The sequence below is a fragment of the Sitophilus oryzae genome, unplaced genomic scaffold (assembly GCF_002938485.1).
Source record: "Sitophilus oryzae breed Bouriz unplaced genomic scaffold, Soryzae_2.0 scaffold_172_pilon_pilon, whole genome shotgun sequence".
Taxonomy (NCBI): domain Eukaryota; kingdom Metazoa; phylum Arthropoda; class Insecta; order Coleoptera; family Curculionidae; genus Sitophilus; species Sitophilus oryzae.
The window spans coordinates 1,041,529-1,061,098 of NW_022146424.1; the positions used below are offsets into that span (position 1 = coordinate 1,041,529).

General features: G+C 32.3%; 3 protein-coding genes across 3 annotated transcripts in view; 2 read left to right on the forward strand and 1 right to left on the reverse strand.

Moving 5' to 3' along the window:
- The first annotated feature begins 1,632 nt into the window (after positions 1–1,632).
- LOC115881728 (endochitinase A) overlaps positions 1,633–19,570 on the forward strand; it is a 194,971-nt gene continuing 177,033 nt past the window's right edge. Inside the window, exon 1 of the mRNA XM_030899344.1 lies at positions 1,633–1,807. The gene's annotated coding sequence lies outside the window, so the exon portion shown is untranslated. The remainder of the gene's footprint in view (positions 1,808–19,570) is intronic.
- On the forward strand, positions 5,480–9,282 carry LOC115881727 (SET domain-containing protein SmydA-8). The gene is made up of 5 exons (XM_030899343.1): positions 5,480–6,112; positions 7,679–8,059; positions 8,487–8,648; positions 8,706–8,878; positions 8,975–9,282. The coding sequence occupies exons 1-5, from the start codon at positions 5,485–5,487 to the stop codon at positions 9,083–9,085; spliced, it is 1,455 nt and encodes a 484-aa protein (XP_030755203.1). The 5' UTR covers positions 5,480–5,484; the 3' UTR covers positions 9,086–9,282.
- Positions 13,018–19,570, reverse strand: part of LOC115881726 (monocarboxylate transporter 12) — a 37,745-nt gene continuing 31,192 nt past the window's right edge. The window contains exons 4-8 of the mRNA XM_030899342.1: positions 18,769–19,435; positions 17,082–17,304; positions 15,811–16,081; positions 15,359–15,559; positions 13,018–14,200 (exon numbers count right to left, since the gene is read on the reverse strand). Of these exons, the coding sequence (XP_030755202.1) occupies positions 14,046–14,200; positions 15,359–15,559; positions 15,811–16,081; positions 17,082–17,304; positions 18,769–19,435 (1,517 nt within the window). The 3' untranslated portion in view covers positions 13,018–14,045. The remainder of the gene's footprint in view (positions 14,201–15,358; positions 15,560–15,810; positions 16,082–17,081; positions 17,305–18,768; positions 19,436–19,570) is intronic.

The following is a 19,570-nucleotide window of genomic DNA, read 5'->3' on the forward strand; positions in this document are numbered from 1 at the left end:
CATCCCTTATTTCTTAGGGGATGAATGTCCAAAATTCGTTTCTGAGTACTCACTTTCGTCGCTTAATTAACAATTTCCAAATTTCAAATTCCTCGGACTAATTTTAAAAAAATATGCAAAATTTCACCCCCAGTTTCACCCCTTAGTAGAAGAATTTCCTAAAATCGCTTTGTATAATCGAACTGTTAAGTTACGCTACTTAATGCACCTCTGTGCAAAATTTCGTAGTCCTAGGACATGCTTTTTTTGTATACAAAAGTACCCCCCATATCACCCCCTTAACGAGCGAATTTCCAAAAATTGCCCCTTAGTGTTCAATTAAACCAGATTTTAACAAATTTTTATGCAGCTTTTCATCCCTAATTTCACCCCCTTAGTGGTCGAATTTTCAAAAAATCCCTTCTTAGTGCTCATTTACATCACTTAAGGAACCTATGTGCCAAATTTTATTTATTACTATATAGATAACCTTTACCCTTATTTTCAGCTAATGAATATTAAGAGACAAATAATAAAAATAAAATCTAAATTATAAATTTCATGGCTATAAATAGCATATATATTCATCTAGAAATTCTGACTTTCAAACATCCACTGCGACTAGTATTTTCATATCCAATTGTATAGTATTAAAGTCCGTATATACATTTTCCCTGGGTTTGACCGGGAATTTGCTTATAAATATGAACAACCGGCTACGTCGCTTCACATCGCGTGGCCGTGGTGTGGCTCCAAATTCGTTCGTTTTAAAAATATTATTAGATTTGGCTATAGGCGCCCTCTGTGTCATTAATAGGGAACTGTCTCATCGAAAACATGCTGTTCCGTAAGCAATGGCCATCTGGATTATGTGTTATCTGTGATGTTAGTATTAATAATATTTTATTAATGTAATGAATACTAATAATTAAAAATATATAACTAGCTTATAAATAAGAAATTATAATCATTATGTTAAATCTTATTAAAACGCAAGATTAAAACGAACTTTTGAAAATAAGAACTAAGATATTTTTAGCTGGCATTTAGGAGACTATTTGCCCTGCCAACTAGAATACCGATTAAAATCTCTTTTCACTGATTACAGCGGCGGTTCACTTATAAAAATGTATAGCTCTGATGTATAGTAACTATTTTTAATAAATGATATGGAGGTCGACACGACAGACATTTTATCATTGACAATTATTTAAGATTTAAGAGTAAGGGGTCACTGTGACGCCTTTTTTCCGACGGGTAATGGTTGCAATCAAAGACATCTAAAAAAGGGTGTTTATTCAGATGACTTTGGTTGCAACATTAATTGATTTAACCGGAAATACTTTTAAGAAAAGACTGAAAATTTAATACTATTATAATAAAGTTTTCGTTATACGTTCAAAATATATTATTGTATTTTAATTATACATAAAATTGTTAAATATATATATTTTATGTAAAATCTCGTAAACGTAACTTTAAAAGTTATTTAAATATTTTGAATTATATTATTAAAACATTTATTCGCAAATACCTAGGGATTTTTATCAAAACATCAATAATGTAAGTAAAAATAACAATCAATCGCAGTGTCCTTTGTTCAAAGATCATAAATAACAAAAAATACTCTCATTGGTTGTCAAACTGTCTCAGCACACTACAGAAATAACAACAATTTTGTCAGTTGTAAACATATATGTAGCAGAAAAAGAGGCGCGCAAAAAAAATATTTGTTTTTTTTTTAATATTTTTACGGAAATTCTTGTGCCTGAGTGGTTTTTTTTATAGTCCAATCTTCCTAGAAGCTTGTGTTACGCATTTTAAAGGGGTAAGTTTTTCGAAATCTTTATTTATTAGCAATAATTTAGTAACTTTTTCTGATCGAGTTTTTGACATATACTTATGGCTCTACGCGTCATAGTTTTTTTATTTCGGTTTTTATTCTCAATCAAAAACATTTTTCATGGCAAATATGATAGAATTTCTATATTAATTTATTGGCAGTCCATAACATCTATCTAAAACATCGACGCGTAGTGAGACAGAATACCGCTTACCTAGCGTCATATTTAGTAAAATTGCACGGATTTTTTTACAAATGTAGTAAAAATTATCGACGACTAGTAGTTAAGACTGAAGTTATTTTATAATGTAGGCAGACTTATTGTGTGTGTTATACTGAAAAAACGCTTTATCTATGCTACAGGATAAGGCTTTTCTTGTAGGTGCCATAGGATAACACAGCATTTTATAAACTTTATTTTACTTAACTAAAAGAATAAACAAAAATTATTTTTACGTCAGAATAACAACACGACAAACACAAAATTAAACTCTAGAACAAATAAATTAGTTATCAGGTGTTATTAGACCTAAGAATAGAATCACTAGGCCTATTCATTTGCGTTCATACATTTTGTTGAGCCGATTGGTGCAGTTTGCAGTTTTGTTGTGTTTCCTAATCTTGTAGTTCCGTTTTATATTAGTACGTCTCCTTAGTATTTTTACCGGTAATTTTGGAAGTACATCTTTCATTATTTATCCTCGCTACGTAAGTGACCTGCCTCAATATAGTAATATACAGGGTGTTTCAAAAAACATGTGCTATATCTCTCGTAGGGAGATTCTTCATGTAAGTCTGATTTTACTTTATTTCGTAGCTACAGGGGATTAAAATTTTTCTTTTTTTAAAAATTTATTATAATTTTCTTCCAAGTGCTTTTAGCGATTCGAATGAAGTTTTGAGGGTCAAAAAAAAAAGTTAGCACAAGAATTAATTCTGAAATATAACGAGGTGTTGACAAACTTTTTTTATTATAGCACATAGCATGCATATTTAAATATCTTTAAATATCTCAAAAACCAAAGCTTTTAAACATACTAAACCCTTATAATAAATGCATTATTTTATGTTCAAGAATCCAAAAATGAAATAAAATACCGGGTGTTCCATAGGAAAAAATATTAGGTATAGATCTACTTTGGTATAGATCTTAGTTCTGACATACCCTGTAAATTTCAAAATAATTTTAAATTATGCACACTGCCTTCCCGGATATACCCATGAAATATTTTGTTTCTACATTTTTCCGTTCTCGTATAATCAACCGAGGCGATGATCGAATGAGGTGCGCCACCCTGTGTAAATGCTACATATTTTAGTGTCAAAAAAGTGTGCGCCACTGATTTTTTTCCTTGATAGTAAAATATAACTATAGATAGTAAATAACCTGAGTAAAATTGTGTAGGCCTTTTAATACCGATTAAAAGTTGTATCTTAATATTTTGCCGATTTTGATCTCCTTGATGAGATAAACGCAATTGTGTTAATCACAATTAATTAATAGAATTAAAATAAAAATTAAATTAATAAATTATGTATTTAATTTAATTTAATGTTAAAGTTTATTAAAATTTATTACACTGATGTTCTGTGCTACCTACAGCAAGTTAAAATAAATAATGGCGTTTAAGATAATTACAACACTATTTTTTTAAACTTTTCATATTTTTTGATGAGGAATCAATGAGTATTTATTTAACACTTTGAATTAATGATAATATTTTTTTTAAAGGTTGCTATTAGGCTTGGATTAAAACAAATTAATAAAATTACGTTTATCCCATCAAGGAGACCGAAATCGACAAAATATCAAGAGACAACTGTGATAATAAGAGGGAAAAAGTCAGTGGCGTGCAGTTCTTTTTAGAAAAATATATCAGTGATAACCCATAATATGTACGTTCCCAGTGAATCATTCAACACTTTATAGTAACTTTGACCCTCAGTGTGTTATTCGAATCCCTAAAAGCACGTCGAAAAAAATAAAATAAAACTTTAACACCCTGTAGCTACGAAACAAAGCAAGATCGGATCTATGTTGATATAAAAGATAAATCTTAGTTTTACATGAGAAATTCCTCCACCAAGATGGCACATGTTTTTTAAAACACCCTACCCAAGTAGCATTTTCACGACTTGCGACCACATGTTTACTAAACACAACGTTGGATTAGTTACAAATAATAGTTAGCTCCCTACCTTGGGTATTAAAATAAATTTAAACGTTTTTATAACGTTGTGCCAACATTGGACTAGTACTACAGCAAAGTAGAAGCTTCTGCGACGTCGAATAAACGTTGTCTTGTAACCTTTTTTGCTTAAGTGATCTTTAGGTGATTCGGACAACGTAGTTACAACGTTGGACAATATAGAGTTTTCCGACGTCAGTTTCAGGACCTATTCCAACGTTATGCAAACGTCGTCTGTTTTACTAATTCCAACGTTGTTTAGATTTCCTTATTCTTACGTTGGTAGGACGTCGAGTCACTACCGTTTTGCAACTGTATTGAACCATAACCTTAAATCTTAAATTTTCACTTCATTGTTCTGTTCAGTCAGACAGTTCAGTGCTGTTTTTGTTTTTATAAAAAAAACTTAATTAAAATGGGACATAAGAAAGGTACATATAAAACTAAATTTAAATATACATCGATATATATTACCGATAGTTTATCCACTCCCTCGTTTATTTAGATTATAGAGGGCGGCACAAGCTAGACTCTAGGATGACTAAATTAGGCAATCTTGCGACTAGTATACTACCTGCTGTGACTACCTGTTAAGGCCGAACTGCGACTTTATTAGTCCAGTATGCGACTACTCGAACTACTCCATCTTAATCTCCAAAACAACAAAGTGAAAGCCGCCATGTTGTTAAATAAGAAAATGTTTCGTTCCTAAAATAGCAATTCCTGCTTTTTGAATACATTAACTTGAAATATTTGACCCTAAAAAACACGCGGAAACAATTTTTTCGACTGCGAATAAATTATTCTCATTTTACTAAAAAAGAAATTCAAGAAAATTTTTAAAACTTCTTTAATTTTAAGGCCCATTAGTATTTTTCAAAGTAGAAACAATACATTTATCAATAAAGTTGTTTGCGTTTAACTTTTTTGCCTTGGGTAACGAGGTACAGAGTCGGTTAAAGTGTTTCAATAATTATGATCTTCAAACATCCTCCACACTTAAATACTTTTGTTTCGTTTTCCTTCACTGCCATCTGACATATGTCTCTAACTAAATCATAAAAATAATATTTTTACTATAATTATCCCAATTTAGGATAAAACGCGACTTAGACGCCATATTAGTTTTGTATTTCTGTGAATTAGGATTTTAAACAACGTTGCAGTTTGTACTAAATTAGGCTTCTAGCCAACGTCGGTATCCAACGTCGTTTCGACCCAAAAATGATTCTCCAAACTAGTGCAGAGTAGGGTTGGCACGAGGTTGTGCCGACGTTGCGCCCCGACGTTTGGTCGCGTGACACAACGTTGTCCCGACGTCCAAATGCTGCTTGGGTATATAAATATAAAAAAAAACGGTAATAAGAATTTACGTGGAGACGCTACTGTTAAGATTTTTTAATTCATTCTATTAGACCTTTATTGTCCTATAATTATTTTAATTCGTTCTCACTATGAACAGAGAGAACTGCTATGAATTTGTCCCGCAGAACTGCACCTTACCTAAACCAAATTATCAGTAACTTTTTGAAAAAACACGACAAATTTAGTGAAAATCCCTCTTGGGAGATCCGAGAGTCTAACGTAGGAGGCTTTGGTGTCTTCACGACGCGAGATGTTGCCATTGGAGAGGTGATTTTCATTGATGTTCCCGTGATTTTGGGGCCCAGGTGTATACCAAACTGTCCCATTCTTTGCGTCAGTTGTTTTAGAAAAACTGACTTATTAAAACCCTGTATCTCAGGATGTGGTCTTCCGGTTTGTTCAAATGAATGCCAGAACAGTTCATTTCATCAACAGGAATGTCGTTTAGTACGTCAACTTAGACATGGAGAATCGAAAGATATTTGTAATAAGCTTTTTGAAAATTTAACGCCGCTGAAAAGTTTGTTTTTGGATCAAAATGACAAAGATGTGGTGTTGAGTTTAATTGCTCATAATAGAGATAGACATGGGCATGAAGTTGATACGTTAAAAAATGGGTTTGGGTTTGAATTTAGTGAAGATGATGAGAAGTTTATGAAGTTCGTGTGTTGTGTCATGGATGCGAACGCTTTTGAAGTGAGTTTGAGTGGTGAAAAAGGGGACAGTAGTTTAAGAGGTAAGTATTTTTAATCACTTAATTTTTTAAACACTTAATTTTTATTGTATAAAATATAAATACAGGGTAACCCAGGCTTTCAAAAAAGTCCTATAATTAGGTTGTTGGTTTGTGATTTCAACTTTTTAATTTTTTTCTCAAAATATGGGGGCAATGGCAACGCACATTTTAAAAATGTTTTTGTAAACATACATATTCAAACATATTTTACTAAAAATGTATATTTTTAAATGGAATACTATACAGGGTGAGTCTTGAATAAATGCAAATATTTTGAGGGTTGGTAGATCTCGATAAAAGAAACATATTTTGTCTTTACCGTTTTTCAAATAGGTCCAGAAGAACCGAGTTATTTTACTTTGAAAATTTCTAAAAAAATGATTTACATATTGCTTAAATTTTGAGAACTGCTGGAAACCCTTTTCTGGGTTTTCTTTCTTGTAAATTTAATCTACTACTTATGTTGCCAGATTATCAAGAAATTATGTTTTTTGACTAAAAGCGAAAAAAATTCCAAAATTTTTTTCCAAAATTCGATTTTTTTTGCAAAATATATTATATCAAACAAGATTGTAGATTTTGGAAGACTGAATTTTGAAGAAGACACTATTATAAGTACAGTACTTATACAGACTCCCAACTGTAACCTGTAAATATATCGACAAAATATTTTCAAAGTGTGCATTACCATTGTCCTTGCATTGTCCCCATATTATGTAAAAAAATTAAATGAAAATGACACACCAAAAATCTATTAAAGGGCTTTTTCGGAATTCCCCTATAGATCCCGAATAGCCCTGTACAGAGTGTCCCATTTTGGTAGCTAAAAAGATTACCGTTGAGGGTTGGAACCTTTGGTGTTACACAGCAAAATAAAAACACTAAATCACCACAATACACCAAAACACTTTTACTTTTACACTGGACGCGCGTTTCGCTAAAGGACAAAACACCTCCACTGGAAAGGTCAGGTATTTATGAAATTTCTTGTAAAGATTGTAATCAGAAATATGTTGGGCAAACTAGAAGATCAATATTAACTAGATTTAAAGAACATTTAGCTCAGATAAGATATGGTAGACCTGATAAATCTTGCGTTACCGAACATATTGTTGATAAAGAACATTGTATAGATCTTAATAATTTAAAATGAATTAAACAAGTCCCAAATTACAGGCAATTAGATGCATATGAAAGCATCAGAATTAATAAATGTAAAGATAGTATGAACAGAGACAACGGTCCAATTCCTTCAAGTTCTTTGTACCTACTACTCTAGTGGCGGAAATCTAACTCTTACGCTCAGTGGGCTCTGACTCGGTTGGCTAGATTTTGCCACGCCCACTCGGTGCCCACTGAGCGACTATATAAACGCTCAACTTGTAGATTGTACTTTAGTTTATAATCATCTGCTGATGAAGTTAAAAATGTTTACGAAAACCGCAAAGTTCTGTCTCGACTAATGAGCTCTATAATCCTCAATCAAAATGGGACATTCTGTACATAAAATTTACCTTAATTTGAAATTTTTAACGGGTACACTTTCCTATAGATCTTTATTTTCAGGATTATATCCCTTGGGAAGTCTTGCCAATCACTCATGCACACCAAATTTAACTCACGTATTCAACGAACATCAAGAAATGGTAGCCAAGGCTGCTGTTTTTATTCCCAAAAACACAGAGCTGGTCCATTCCTACACCAGAATAATCTGGGATACTACCACAAGATTATACCATTTACATTGTACCAAGCATTTCATTTGCAAATGCCTGAGATGCCAAGATCGTACGGAATTTGGAACTTATATGGGTTCAGTATTATGTAAAAAATGTAGAGGTATAGTTAGTCCTGTGAACCCTTATAAATCTTACGGGAAATGGCAATGTCAGGACTGTAAAACATATATCTTAGGAAAGGATGTGAAAACTTTGACAACTTTATTAGGTGAGTCGGTATATACAGAGTGAGTCTTAAATAAGCGCAAATATTTTCAGGACTGGTAGATCTCGATAAAAGAAACATATATTTTCTCTTTACCGTTTTTCAAATCAGTCCAAAATAACCGAGTTGTTCAAGTTTGAAAATTAAAAAAAAATATTTATTGTTAAAAAATTTTGTACCGTGTATAGTCTGTCTAGCGAGAGAATATACGACATCCATTCAATAAAAATTACTGATATTAACTGTCATATATTCACCGGACAAACTATATTTATACATTTCTATGAAAAGTCTAGATATATCGCCATTGAACAGAAATTTAAAAATATATACCAAAATTAATTCTTCATTTCTGTTTAGTGGCTAAAATATACAGACTTTTTTCAAGAAATGAGCACGCTAAAAAGGTACTAAAGGCATTATTTTTTAGGTTCTATTCTACGTGATCTTGACTCCAAAGGCTTTGAATTTATTTACAATTTTCTCAAAGGAAAACTAAAAACGGTAGTTCCAGATCACAATCAAATCGCAATTGCTGTGAAATATAAACTAATCTGGCTCTTAGGTCACATGGACGGATACAAATACAAAGGTAGATAAAGAAGAGTTATTTAAAGTTGTATTTTATTCTATGTTTTTGATTTCTTAGACCTTACTTTAGAACTGCTGGATATTAAGGAAGAGTTGTGTAAAGATATTTTATTTGTTTTAAACAAATTACAGTGTGGTCAGTGTAAATTGAGAGGGTTGTTATTGTACGAGTTGTATTGTTGTCAAAGAGAGAAAATCCAGAGATTGAAATCAAACAAACAAATAGATTTAGTAAGTTCTTCTAGTATACAGTATATACAGGATGTCAACCCTGTATATTTGATAGTTAATATCTTAGTTATTATGTTCTATATTTTTCTATTTCAGTATACGAACGAAATACAAAATAATCTTGATGAAATTCTCTTAATAATGAGATATGATGTAGCTGCTCCAGATGAAATTAAGAAGTTCCTTGATTGTGATTTAAAAGAGTGAAATCATAAACACCATACGATCGAAAAAAAACAGCGTCATAGACTGCTGGGGAATGAAAATCGATGGTAATTTTAGCTAGGTCAAGCCCTAGACGTCATTTAATTAGCCCGTACTCTTCATTATTTTTTAATGGCGCCTACTTTTGTACCAGTTGGCCTTAAAAAGGTTGTAAATTATTTTTATATAGAGTTAAAATTATTTTTAAATGGTGTAGTTTAAAATTCGAGAAAAAACATTTTAGAAATAGATTGGTGTGTCTGGAAAAGTTCTATCCTTTTTTAAGAGATCCTTCTAGAGAATGACCTCGCCAAAATTATCATCGATTGTTATACCGCAGCCGTCTTTGACGCCGTTTTTTTTCGCTCATACGAAATAAAAGTTATGTTGAAATTTTGTTGAATAAATAATTTTCCAATAAAACTAGATTTCAAAGGGTAAAAAATAATGAAAGATACATCTGATTTTATTTTACAGTTTTTATTTAAAAAAATTCTATAATATAGAATATTATAATTAACAGTGTGACGCTAAAAAAATATAACAAAAAACGAACTAAAATCGAAACTTATGTATCAGTCAGTCGGTTTTGAAATGTTTATATTTGTAAACGGGTGTATCAAGAATAGAAAATTTTAATTTGATAGGATTATTTACATCAGCAGTAAGATTACTTATAATTAAAATATTGCACAAAATAAAACATGATAAAAAATAAAGAAACATTATGAAATCAAAATTCTCTTAAGCAACTTTACAAGAAAAGCATATTTACATTTAATAATTTATATGATAATATTATACATATTTATAGTAATTAACTTGAAAGGAATAAATTAAATACAGGACTACATACATACAGGTAAATTAATATACAAGGTAGCCCATCGAAAACGTTCCGCAAGGAATAACACACAGAACAGCTATCTAGCAACTACCGCACCTGATCATTCAACCTTGTGGCAAGTGAATAAATGCGTATAAACATGGGCGCCGGAAGAATGAAATTTAGGGGGGGGGGCAAGGTAAAAATGAATAAAAAATTGACATTTTTGGTAATTATTGGGAAAACTGGAAATCGTCCGATTTTCACCAAAATTGGTATACACCCTATTTTGAAGTCGTAGATTACGAATCTGAACTTTTTTCTTGCCGGTCTCTTACCGTTTTTGAGAAAAACGGAAAATAATTTCAATATCGAATTTTTCTTAATTTCTCATATGTTTAAGGTTTTCTAGCACATATTTTGTTAGGTATTCAATAATCAATAATGTTTTTGCTCTTTTCTGTTACTTTTTTAACCAATTCTATGCATAATAGAGGAAAATTTGTTAAAATAAATTTGTAAACAATCTGAAAATGTTAGATTATAGCTTTGTTCGGGTTCTTGTTATTACCGATTCTGAACCGTCCAAGAACTCTGCAGCGCATGCGCAAATGAAGTAATGTCTTCATATTTCCTTCTGCGCATACACATCACAGTTCTAGGACGGTTCAGAATCGGTAATAAGAGAAACCCGAAGTAAGTTTATGTCTTTCTGGCATTTAAAGCAACGTTGCCAATGCTAAACCTAAATTTAGCGTGTTTTTTTCGCTCATTCTGGAATTACGAAAGGCGGTCGCCAGAAGAACGGCTCCTTCCCATAACTGCTATTTTACCAACGAGATCTGACTATTTATACCCACGAAGTTGCACGAAAAAGTTTTGATTGCATTGGTTACAACTTCCATGCAGAGGGTGTTAATCTTTTGTTGTTATATTATTAGATTAACTAAGAAAAGATTAACCTCCTCCGCAAAGAAGTTAAAACCAATGCAATCAAAACTTTTCCGCGTAATTTTGTGGATATTGGTGTATATTTAATTATTGTTGATCTCATAATAGGTAATTTATTTAAATTCCGTAATCACCCGAAAAAATAGAAGATATGGCAACGTTGTAAATTTTCAAATTTCTAGATTAGGTCTAGAATAAATTTGTCTCTCTTATTACATAGGAGAGAGAAAGAAGGATATATCAAATGTCAAACTTCCATCTGGTCTCAATTTTCTTTGCTATTTTGTAAGAAAAGTGTTTTTCAGTAAAATGTTGGACACTTTTCTATCCCCAATCAAGTGTGGCTTTTAGATAAACTATAATATAATGAAAATATAGTGAAATTATTACTTTATAGGGCCGAAATAAAGAAAAATTCAATGTTGAAATAATTTTCCGTTTTTCGAAAAACGGTAAGAGACTGCCAAGAAAACGTAGATTCGTAATCTACGACCTCAAAATAGTGTGTATACCAATTTTGGTGAAAATCGGACGATTTCCAGTTTTCCCAATAATTACCACATTTTTTATTATTTTACAGGTAACACCTAACAATTTCGTAATAATAATTATTTTTTTACAGATGGATGTAAGAAGATATAGCTTTTATTTTTATTGTTTCAGTGATCCAGGGGAGGGCAAATGCCCCCTCTTGCCCCCCCTGTCCGGCGCCCATGCGTATAAACATCTAGAAATAATAAGAAAAAACAGCAAATTGGTCGAAGGAATTTATCTTTATCATTTACTCTAATAAATGTTTAAATAAACTTTTCAAATTTCAATCCTTCATATTTTCTCAATGAAGGAAAGTATAGAGAATAGAAAGCCCTTTTCATTGCGACACAACTTGAACCCCCTTATTCCCATTTGAAAAAAGTTGGGGGATGACACCCCCGTTTAGAGGGCTGAATTTTTTGCTATCATTTTTGGGGCAAAAGTTGTCCCACTCACAAACAAAATTGACGTGTTTTTGAATTTTCTGAAAAAAAATTACCCTGGCCGTTATGCCTTGCGGAACGTTTTCGATGGGCCACCCTGTATAGAGTGTGGAAAATAATATTCATATTACAAAGTAAGGTTTTGTTATTTTTAAGAAAAAATATCACAGTTACAATGCTAAAACTGACAATAAATTATTAATATATACAAATATTAATTAATTCTTATTTTCAACAAATATGCATATTGTTGATATGATTAATGAATAAATATATAGTTTAAAGTTTGTGTTTTTTTTATATTTTCATTTACATGAAAATATTATGCATACCATACATTCATTAATTTAATCGTATTTAAAGTTTTATATTTAGTGATAAATGTTTTTTTCTTGCCAGAATTTAGCGATAGCCAAGTTTTAGTCGATTAAGAGCATAAAAAATAGTTTAAATATAATTAACAAGCCATAACATACACTAATAAAAAAAGAATTTATTGAAACGCATATTTTTGCATAATTTTTGATGATTTATTTTTTAAAAGTGTTCATATACACTGAGATTCAAAAGATAGGCGTATACAGGGTGTGTCTAAATCAATGCAAGTATCTTAACTGTTTAACTCGCATGGTATATTTCGATCACAAAAACATGCCAATGGATTTGTTTTGTAAAAAGGTTAGAAGTTAAATAGTAGTTCCAGCAGTTTCAAATTTAGTTTAAAAATAGTTAATAGAAAATATGTTTCTTTCGTTCAGGTCTACCACCTCTTCAAATACTTGCACTGATTTAAGGGAACACCCTGTATATTTATTTTGACCCTGCATTTCAATCAATTCTAGTCCTTAAAAATAATTTTGTATAGTTAACGTCATTCAAGAATTCCCATAAAACAAAAAAAGAAGTGAAAGATATTCAAAATTATATTAACTTGACTTTACTAGTCAAATCAAGGACTTCTAAAATGATTATTCCTATACAAATAAGCTTAACCATAACAATTATATTTGTACATTGAAAGCACTTACAGGAACAATAAAACACAGACTGTAAATTTAAAAATCTTAAATTATTAATAATATACAAATAGTAACGTCAAAGTCAAACACTAATATATTTATTAAAAATTAAAAACTTTACCTAAACGCATCAAGCTCCCTGGATATGTATAGATTATCGTCTTTTTTTCTCGTCATAAAAATATCGAATTACCGAAATAAAAGAGCGTTAGAGTAGGCGTAGTAATAACATTTCTAGGCTTATTCTGACGCTCTTTTTATTTGATCACGTAATAGGATGTGTTATATAGAATCTTTACGTGATGTGCGAGGTAGTCTCTAGTTAGTTGGTAAGTACAAAAAGTAATAAAAAGTATAACAAAATTCAAAACTCTAGTTATTTGGCCACTGTATTATGTAAAGAACAGTCTACACATAAAGTGTTACGTTATGCTTTGTTCAGTCAAAAAGTATCAAGAAAAACCTGGTGTGTATACGAAAAAAACGAACGTTTTACTTACGGGATCATTCAGTTGTGCCTACATTGAAAAATATACAGGGCGTTGCTGATATATGCCATATTATGGATATATTACATCATCTTTAACAAGCAATTTTTGAAAATCTAAGTATGATCGAAGAAAAACGGCGTCAGCGATGGCAATGAAATGAAGATCGCTGTCATTTTATGTGTAAAATTATATGGGAAATGTCATCGATTGTCATTTCCAAGCCAACTGGACGCCATTTTTTTTCGATAATACGGTATTTTTGCATAGTTTCACAAAATAATGTAAGTTTAGAAAATTGTTTAGTGATATTTATTGATTATTACCAAACGATACTATTTTTATAATTATCTCTGCGTGTTTAAAAATAAAATTTTAACCATAAATATTCAATTTTGTAGTAAAATTCCATGTTTTTTCATTATAACTTCACTAAACACAATGGCTATAATTAATACAAGCAGTGCTTTCTCCATGACCTTTACCAAAAACTGATCTAAAACCGCAAGTAAAACTTCTAGTGTATCTCGTCTTTAATCCGTCTTACCTGACACCGGTAAAACGTTACGTCTAGACGGGACTTAAGATCGTAAAGATTCCCAACACAAACACGTTTTTTTATGACTGGAACACATCATTTTACAATTATATTTATACGCTACTATAGCTTCTAATGTCTTTCCCATTCGGGCTTAGTAATTGCTATATATCTTCTTCTTTAAATGATTTGGTAGCTTTCCTGGCTTGCCACCTCTGAATAGGCGGTATGAAGAACAGAATTAGTCCACTGAGACATACCGAGACACCGGCTAAGTAAAATGCCGGGTCGTATGAACCGGTCCTGTCAAATAGACTACCTAAAACAGAAAAGAAACGGTTTAAATAAAACCATTTTAATGATGAAATCGCGAAATATGCAACTAGCGTTTGACCATCAAAATCTTAAAAATAAAAAAGTTGTCTAAAAATGTGCTACAATACGGATATGGTATAATCCTTTATCTTTAATTTCCTTCTTCATTTGTGTAAAAATACCTAGCCAATTTTACATAAAACTTTAAATGCCGAACGCTTATTTTGCTACTTTTTCGGACTGTGTCAATCATTGTTGATCTCTCTGTATATTAACAGTTAAATAGACACAAAGTCCGCCTACGCAATTCCTCTGTTATTTTTTTGCATCTGGAGATTTAAAAGTATTAATCGCCAACATGCGTAGACAGTTCCCGATAGTTTGCCAGCAAAACATAACAAAATCCCAACAAACAGTCAGATCTTTGACCTATATGTTTGTTCTATATCTTTTTATTTTTATTTGCCATAAACTTTTGAAACCGCTGAAACTTATCAGTGGTTGCAATGTGATATCAGTTATAATAATTTTATTGGTACGGACATAAATAATAAAATAAATCATTTTTATAATACGTTTCAAAAACTTTAAAATTAAAACAGATATTTTAACCTTGAAAATCAATTTTTATTTTTTCCTGGTTTTTTTTTAAATTTGGTAAATGCTATTATAAATAAAGTTTGTTCCAACACAGAAATTTGTTCTGGTATTTTAGTTATTAAATAATTATTATAACATCAGTTTTCATTAGAAACATATTTATATATTCGATACCAATCAAACTTTTAGTTACGTAATTGAGAGCGCAATTTTTGAATTCATTATTGCCAACTATGGATATATTCGGCGCCGGCCTGACTAACTGGAATTTAAATTTCCCGCCGGGGAATCTGAGGATTCAGGTGGTAGCTCTGCTATAAAAAATGTCAAGTCGCCACATTTATTTATTTATTTCCTGACATTGACATTCGTTATGACACTTTAGTTTTGTATTACGAGTTTTTGGTTTAAATGACTTTTGTTGATGTAAATAATAACTGTTTACATATTAATTATTAAAATTAATTTATTTTTATTTCCCTAAATAATTTTGATTAAAAGAAAATATCCACCTAAATTTGTTTTATCCCCTTTTCTTTTCAAAGTAATCAATTGTTTTTACCTGCTATCGGTGGTCCAACAAGGGAAGCGATTCCCTGAAACAGAAGCAAAAGCCCGAAGGCATTGGTCAGTTTGTCCAGTCCTAAGAGATCGACAAGAATGACAGACGTGAGTCCCACGTAGGCTCCTATCGTAAAACCAAAGACGGCACTGTACACGGCGAGCGAATAAAACGACTCACAGAAGGCACTAAAGAAAGTAGCTGTAACAAGAAAAAAACAAAAATTAATTAATATATACGAAAACATGATAATTAACATATAGGAAAACTTGAATCTGGTTATAAGTTAATACAAATTAATAAGATAATATCACTAGCAAGAATATTAGGTAACATTTAAAGAAGATTTGATAAATAAGGTAGCAATCTTAGAGAATAAAACAGATGCTAAATATATTTGTTTCTTGTTTTGTTAAAATAGATAATATATGATTGTCAAAAGAATATTTTACCTGCACCACAAATAGTAAGGCTCCAGTTATAGATCTGCAACCTGTTGATCCAAGGCTTATCCGAAATGTAGCCCAAAATTATTCTTCCGATGGTATTGGCTCCACCGATGATGGATATCAGCATACCCGCCGTTTCGATACTCATCTTCATTTCTTTGGCTTTAGGCACTAGGTACACGTAGGGTATGTTGAACCCTATGCTGGTCAGCAAGTTACTTGCCGAGAAAAGGATGAAGATCGGGTCTTTGAACAGGGAAAAGTCCAGCATTTCCTGTAAGTGAAGATTTTGGTATTAAAGATTCAGCATAGATCTTTAGACATTCACGAGGAACTGCTTGCTGAAGGTCATTTCAAGTCAATCTCCGCCTTAACAGGTCAGCAAATACACACATGGCCAAAATTATTGCATATACAGTATTGGCCATAAGTGGATGAACTTTGTTAAAATAATGGGTTTTTCCTAATATGTTTAAAATTAAAATTTGAGCTATATTTACTTGAAGTCTAGTGTCAGTGCTATAAAAATAAATAGCATTGTTTTTTTAAAATGTGCTTTAATAAGGTAGCAAAAAATTTAAATTGAAAAAACTATTGGACAAAAGTAGATGAACAAAATATATATTTAATAAAAAAAAATCTTATGTTAACAAAAACTGAAAAATTAACTTATTCTTAAGTAACCCTTATTCTTAATTACTTTCAGTCATCGCTTAGGCATGGACCCCAGAAGATTTTCAATTATAGAAAAATCGATATTTTTCCAAGACTCTTCCAAAGCTGCAAATAATTCTTGCTTATTTTTGTAGAATTTGGTCCTAATGTGTTGATCCAAAATTTCCCATAAATTTTCTATTGGATTCAGGTCTGGGGATTGCGATGGCCATTTGAGAACAGTCACCATTTCATCTTCCAAAAACCTTTTAACCAATTGTGAGGCATGTTTCGGGTCGTTATCATGTTGGAAGTAGTGTACAACTGGCATTTTTTCCTCCAAATAAGGCACTAAAAGGTTTTGTAAAATGTCTCTGTAGCCAAACCGATCCATTATGCCCTCAATTTTATGGAGAGGCCCCATTCCATACCCAGAAAAACACCCAAATGCCAAAAATAATTTTGGCCATGTCATGTGTGTATATTGCAAGTAACAAGTGACTTGTGAGGTCTAAGCAAATTAAGTTAAAAGTGGGCATGAAGCTTATTGAACATAAAACTTCACAGTTAGAATGGGATCACATCTATCAAATATATCGATATATTTTACACATCATTACCTGTAAGGTGTCTTTGGTTTCGGGAGAGCAAGGAATCAAACCACAAACTTTGGTACTTTCGTCGCTGGACATTCGACGATGATGTTTTCTGTATGATTCCAATCCGTTTTCGTTATGTTTGATGTCTAGGCGAGATCGGTATGAGGGAATATTCATTAGGCTACCTTGGTAGAGGATATCGGGTCTATCGAAAGGTCTTCTGAAGCTTCCGTGATGGTGAGACCTGAAAATGAGAATTGCCATTTGTTGAAAGAGACTATATTTTCTCGAGGTTTCAGGCAATATTGTCTTTTACACAAAAAGTTCATAAGTTTAGAATTCATGAATATAAATTTCTTGGTATACCGGATGCGTCTTTAAAGTGGCTCAACACTATTATACAACTTTTTTACATTTTTGGATAAATAAACGAGATTTGGTTGGTACCTAAATTAGGATTGATTGACGTATTCAATTGCTTTCGGCCACTTCCTGTTTCACCGGAAATTACTACAATTTGATTTTTAAATAGCACTCCCGGTATTTTTTTACTTTATTCGATAGAATATAACACTCTTAAAAGAATGGCATATCATATGTCAACTTTTGACATTTTCGCTTAAAAAAATCGTATTTTAAATTTCAATCTAGAATGCCATGGCTGCGTTAAAAACACTAATTTTTAAAAATAGATTTGATCGTCTAATGTTTTAATGTCTTGTCCTGACCGCTTAAAAGATACCCAAATCGTATTTTTAATCATATCTCAATTTTTTCAAATGGAACGAGAATGGCTCATAGCATATTTGGAAAAAGATTTTGTTTAGGAATAATTTGGTAGGAATATGGTATGTTACAATTTCAAATAACCCATATGCGAAAATGTCAAATGTTGACATATGATATGTTATTCTATTGAGAGTGTCATTTTCTATCGAACAAAGTAAAAAAATACCGAGGGTGCCATTTAAAAATCAAAAGTTGTAGTGATTTCCGGTGAAACAAGAAGTGAGTGAAAACAATTGAATACGTCAATCGATCCTAATTAGGATTGATTGACGTATTTCTGTCATTGAAGACTACAGGAAAAAACTAGCTTTGTCCATTATAACTGGAGCCGAGAAAAATGCAATAACGCGTGGACTACTCTGGTTTTTCCCTTGTAAGGCACAATAACTAAGCTGTAATATCTCTGGGACTAAGCGTATTATTGCTTTCTTTGATGGTGCCTCAAATAACGCTAACATTTGCCTATAAAGTTGTGTCGCTATCTTAATTTCCATGAAAATGTGACGTATCTGGTTTTCCCGTGTGCTCTTCTTATACTAACATACCCAATCTCGTTTTTTTTATCTGAAAAAAATAAAAAAGTTTTAGCGGTGAGCCAGTTTTGAGACGCACCCTGTATGCTAGAGCAACCTATGTGCATTTGCTGGTTAGTTAAAAAGAGTTGCAACACGCGCCTTCAGAAATTGACTATTTATCTATATCTTTTTAATTATTTCCTGTTCTAAAATTTTTTGCACTTCTTTCAAATGTAGAACTTTCGCTACAGCAGCGCCACCTTAATTATTGTTCCCTCTTTGACGACCAGTTTACTATACACGATAACAAGATACGACAAGATAATTCTCCTTACTTCTACCCTCTATAGTAAAAATAAAAAATACAAATAGACAAAATACTTTTCAATATAATAAAATCCCACCTGTAATGATGTATCTCCGATTGCGTCAACATGGGCTGACTCAAAGCCAATCTTGACACTTCGTGATACTTCTTTCCGGGAACATTCGCATTGGGTTCGTGCTTGAAACTCTTCGGCAAGGTAAAATGAGCAAAACTATGTGGCCTGTTCATCTTCGTGCTCCCGTTCAGGTGCAGAATGGGCTGTTGATTAATCTCGTAATCCGACACGTGGATATCCACGTGCCCCTCACACCTCTTCGGCAACGTCACCACATCCTCCTTCTTCGAACCATTCCCGTTTTCATTCTCCAGCGGCCTGAACAGCGCTCCGAAAATGATACTCTCCAATACTATACCGGCTATGATCAAAATACTACCCCTCCATCCATATTCAGCCAATAATTTCGATATGATCGGTGCGAAAATGAAGGTTCCCAACCCTGAACCGCAAACGGCTATGCCGGTGGCCAGGGACCGTTTTTTTTCGAAGTACATGGTGACGCTGACTATGGCCGGGAGGTAGATGAGTCCGAAACCGAAGCCGGTACCGATGCCGATGGTGATGCATAGCGTGAGCACGTTTTGGGCCCAGAAGGAGATCACCATGCAGACGGAGGCCAGGATGGCGCCGGCTATGGTCACGGCTCGGCAGCCCCATCTGTTCACTAGGGAACTGGAGATTGGACCTGGAAATAAAAAAAGGATAGAATTAAAATTGGTTTTGAATATAAAGGGTGAGGTTTTAGAGTGTTTAAATATCTCCATAAAATCTTTTTAATAAAAATTGACTTTATTAAATAAAATGCATTGCTTATAAAAAA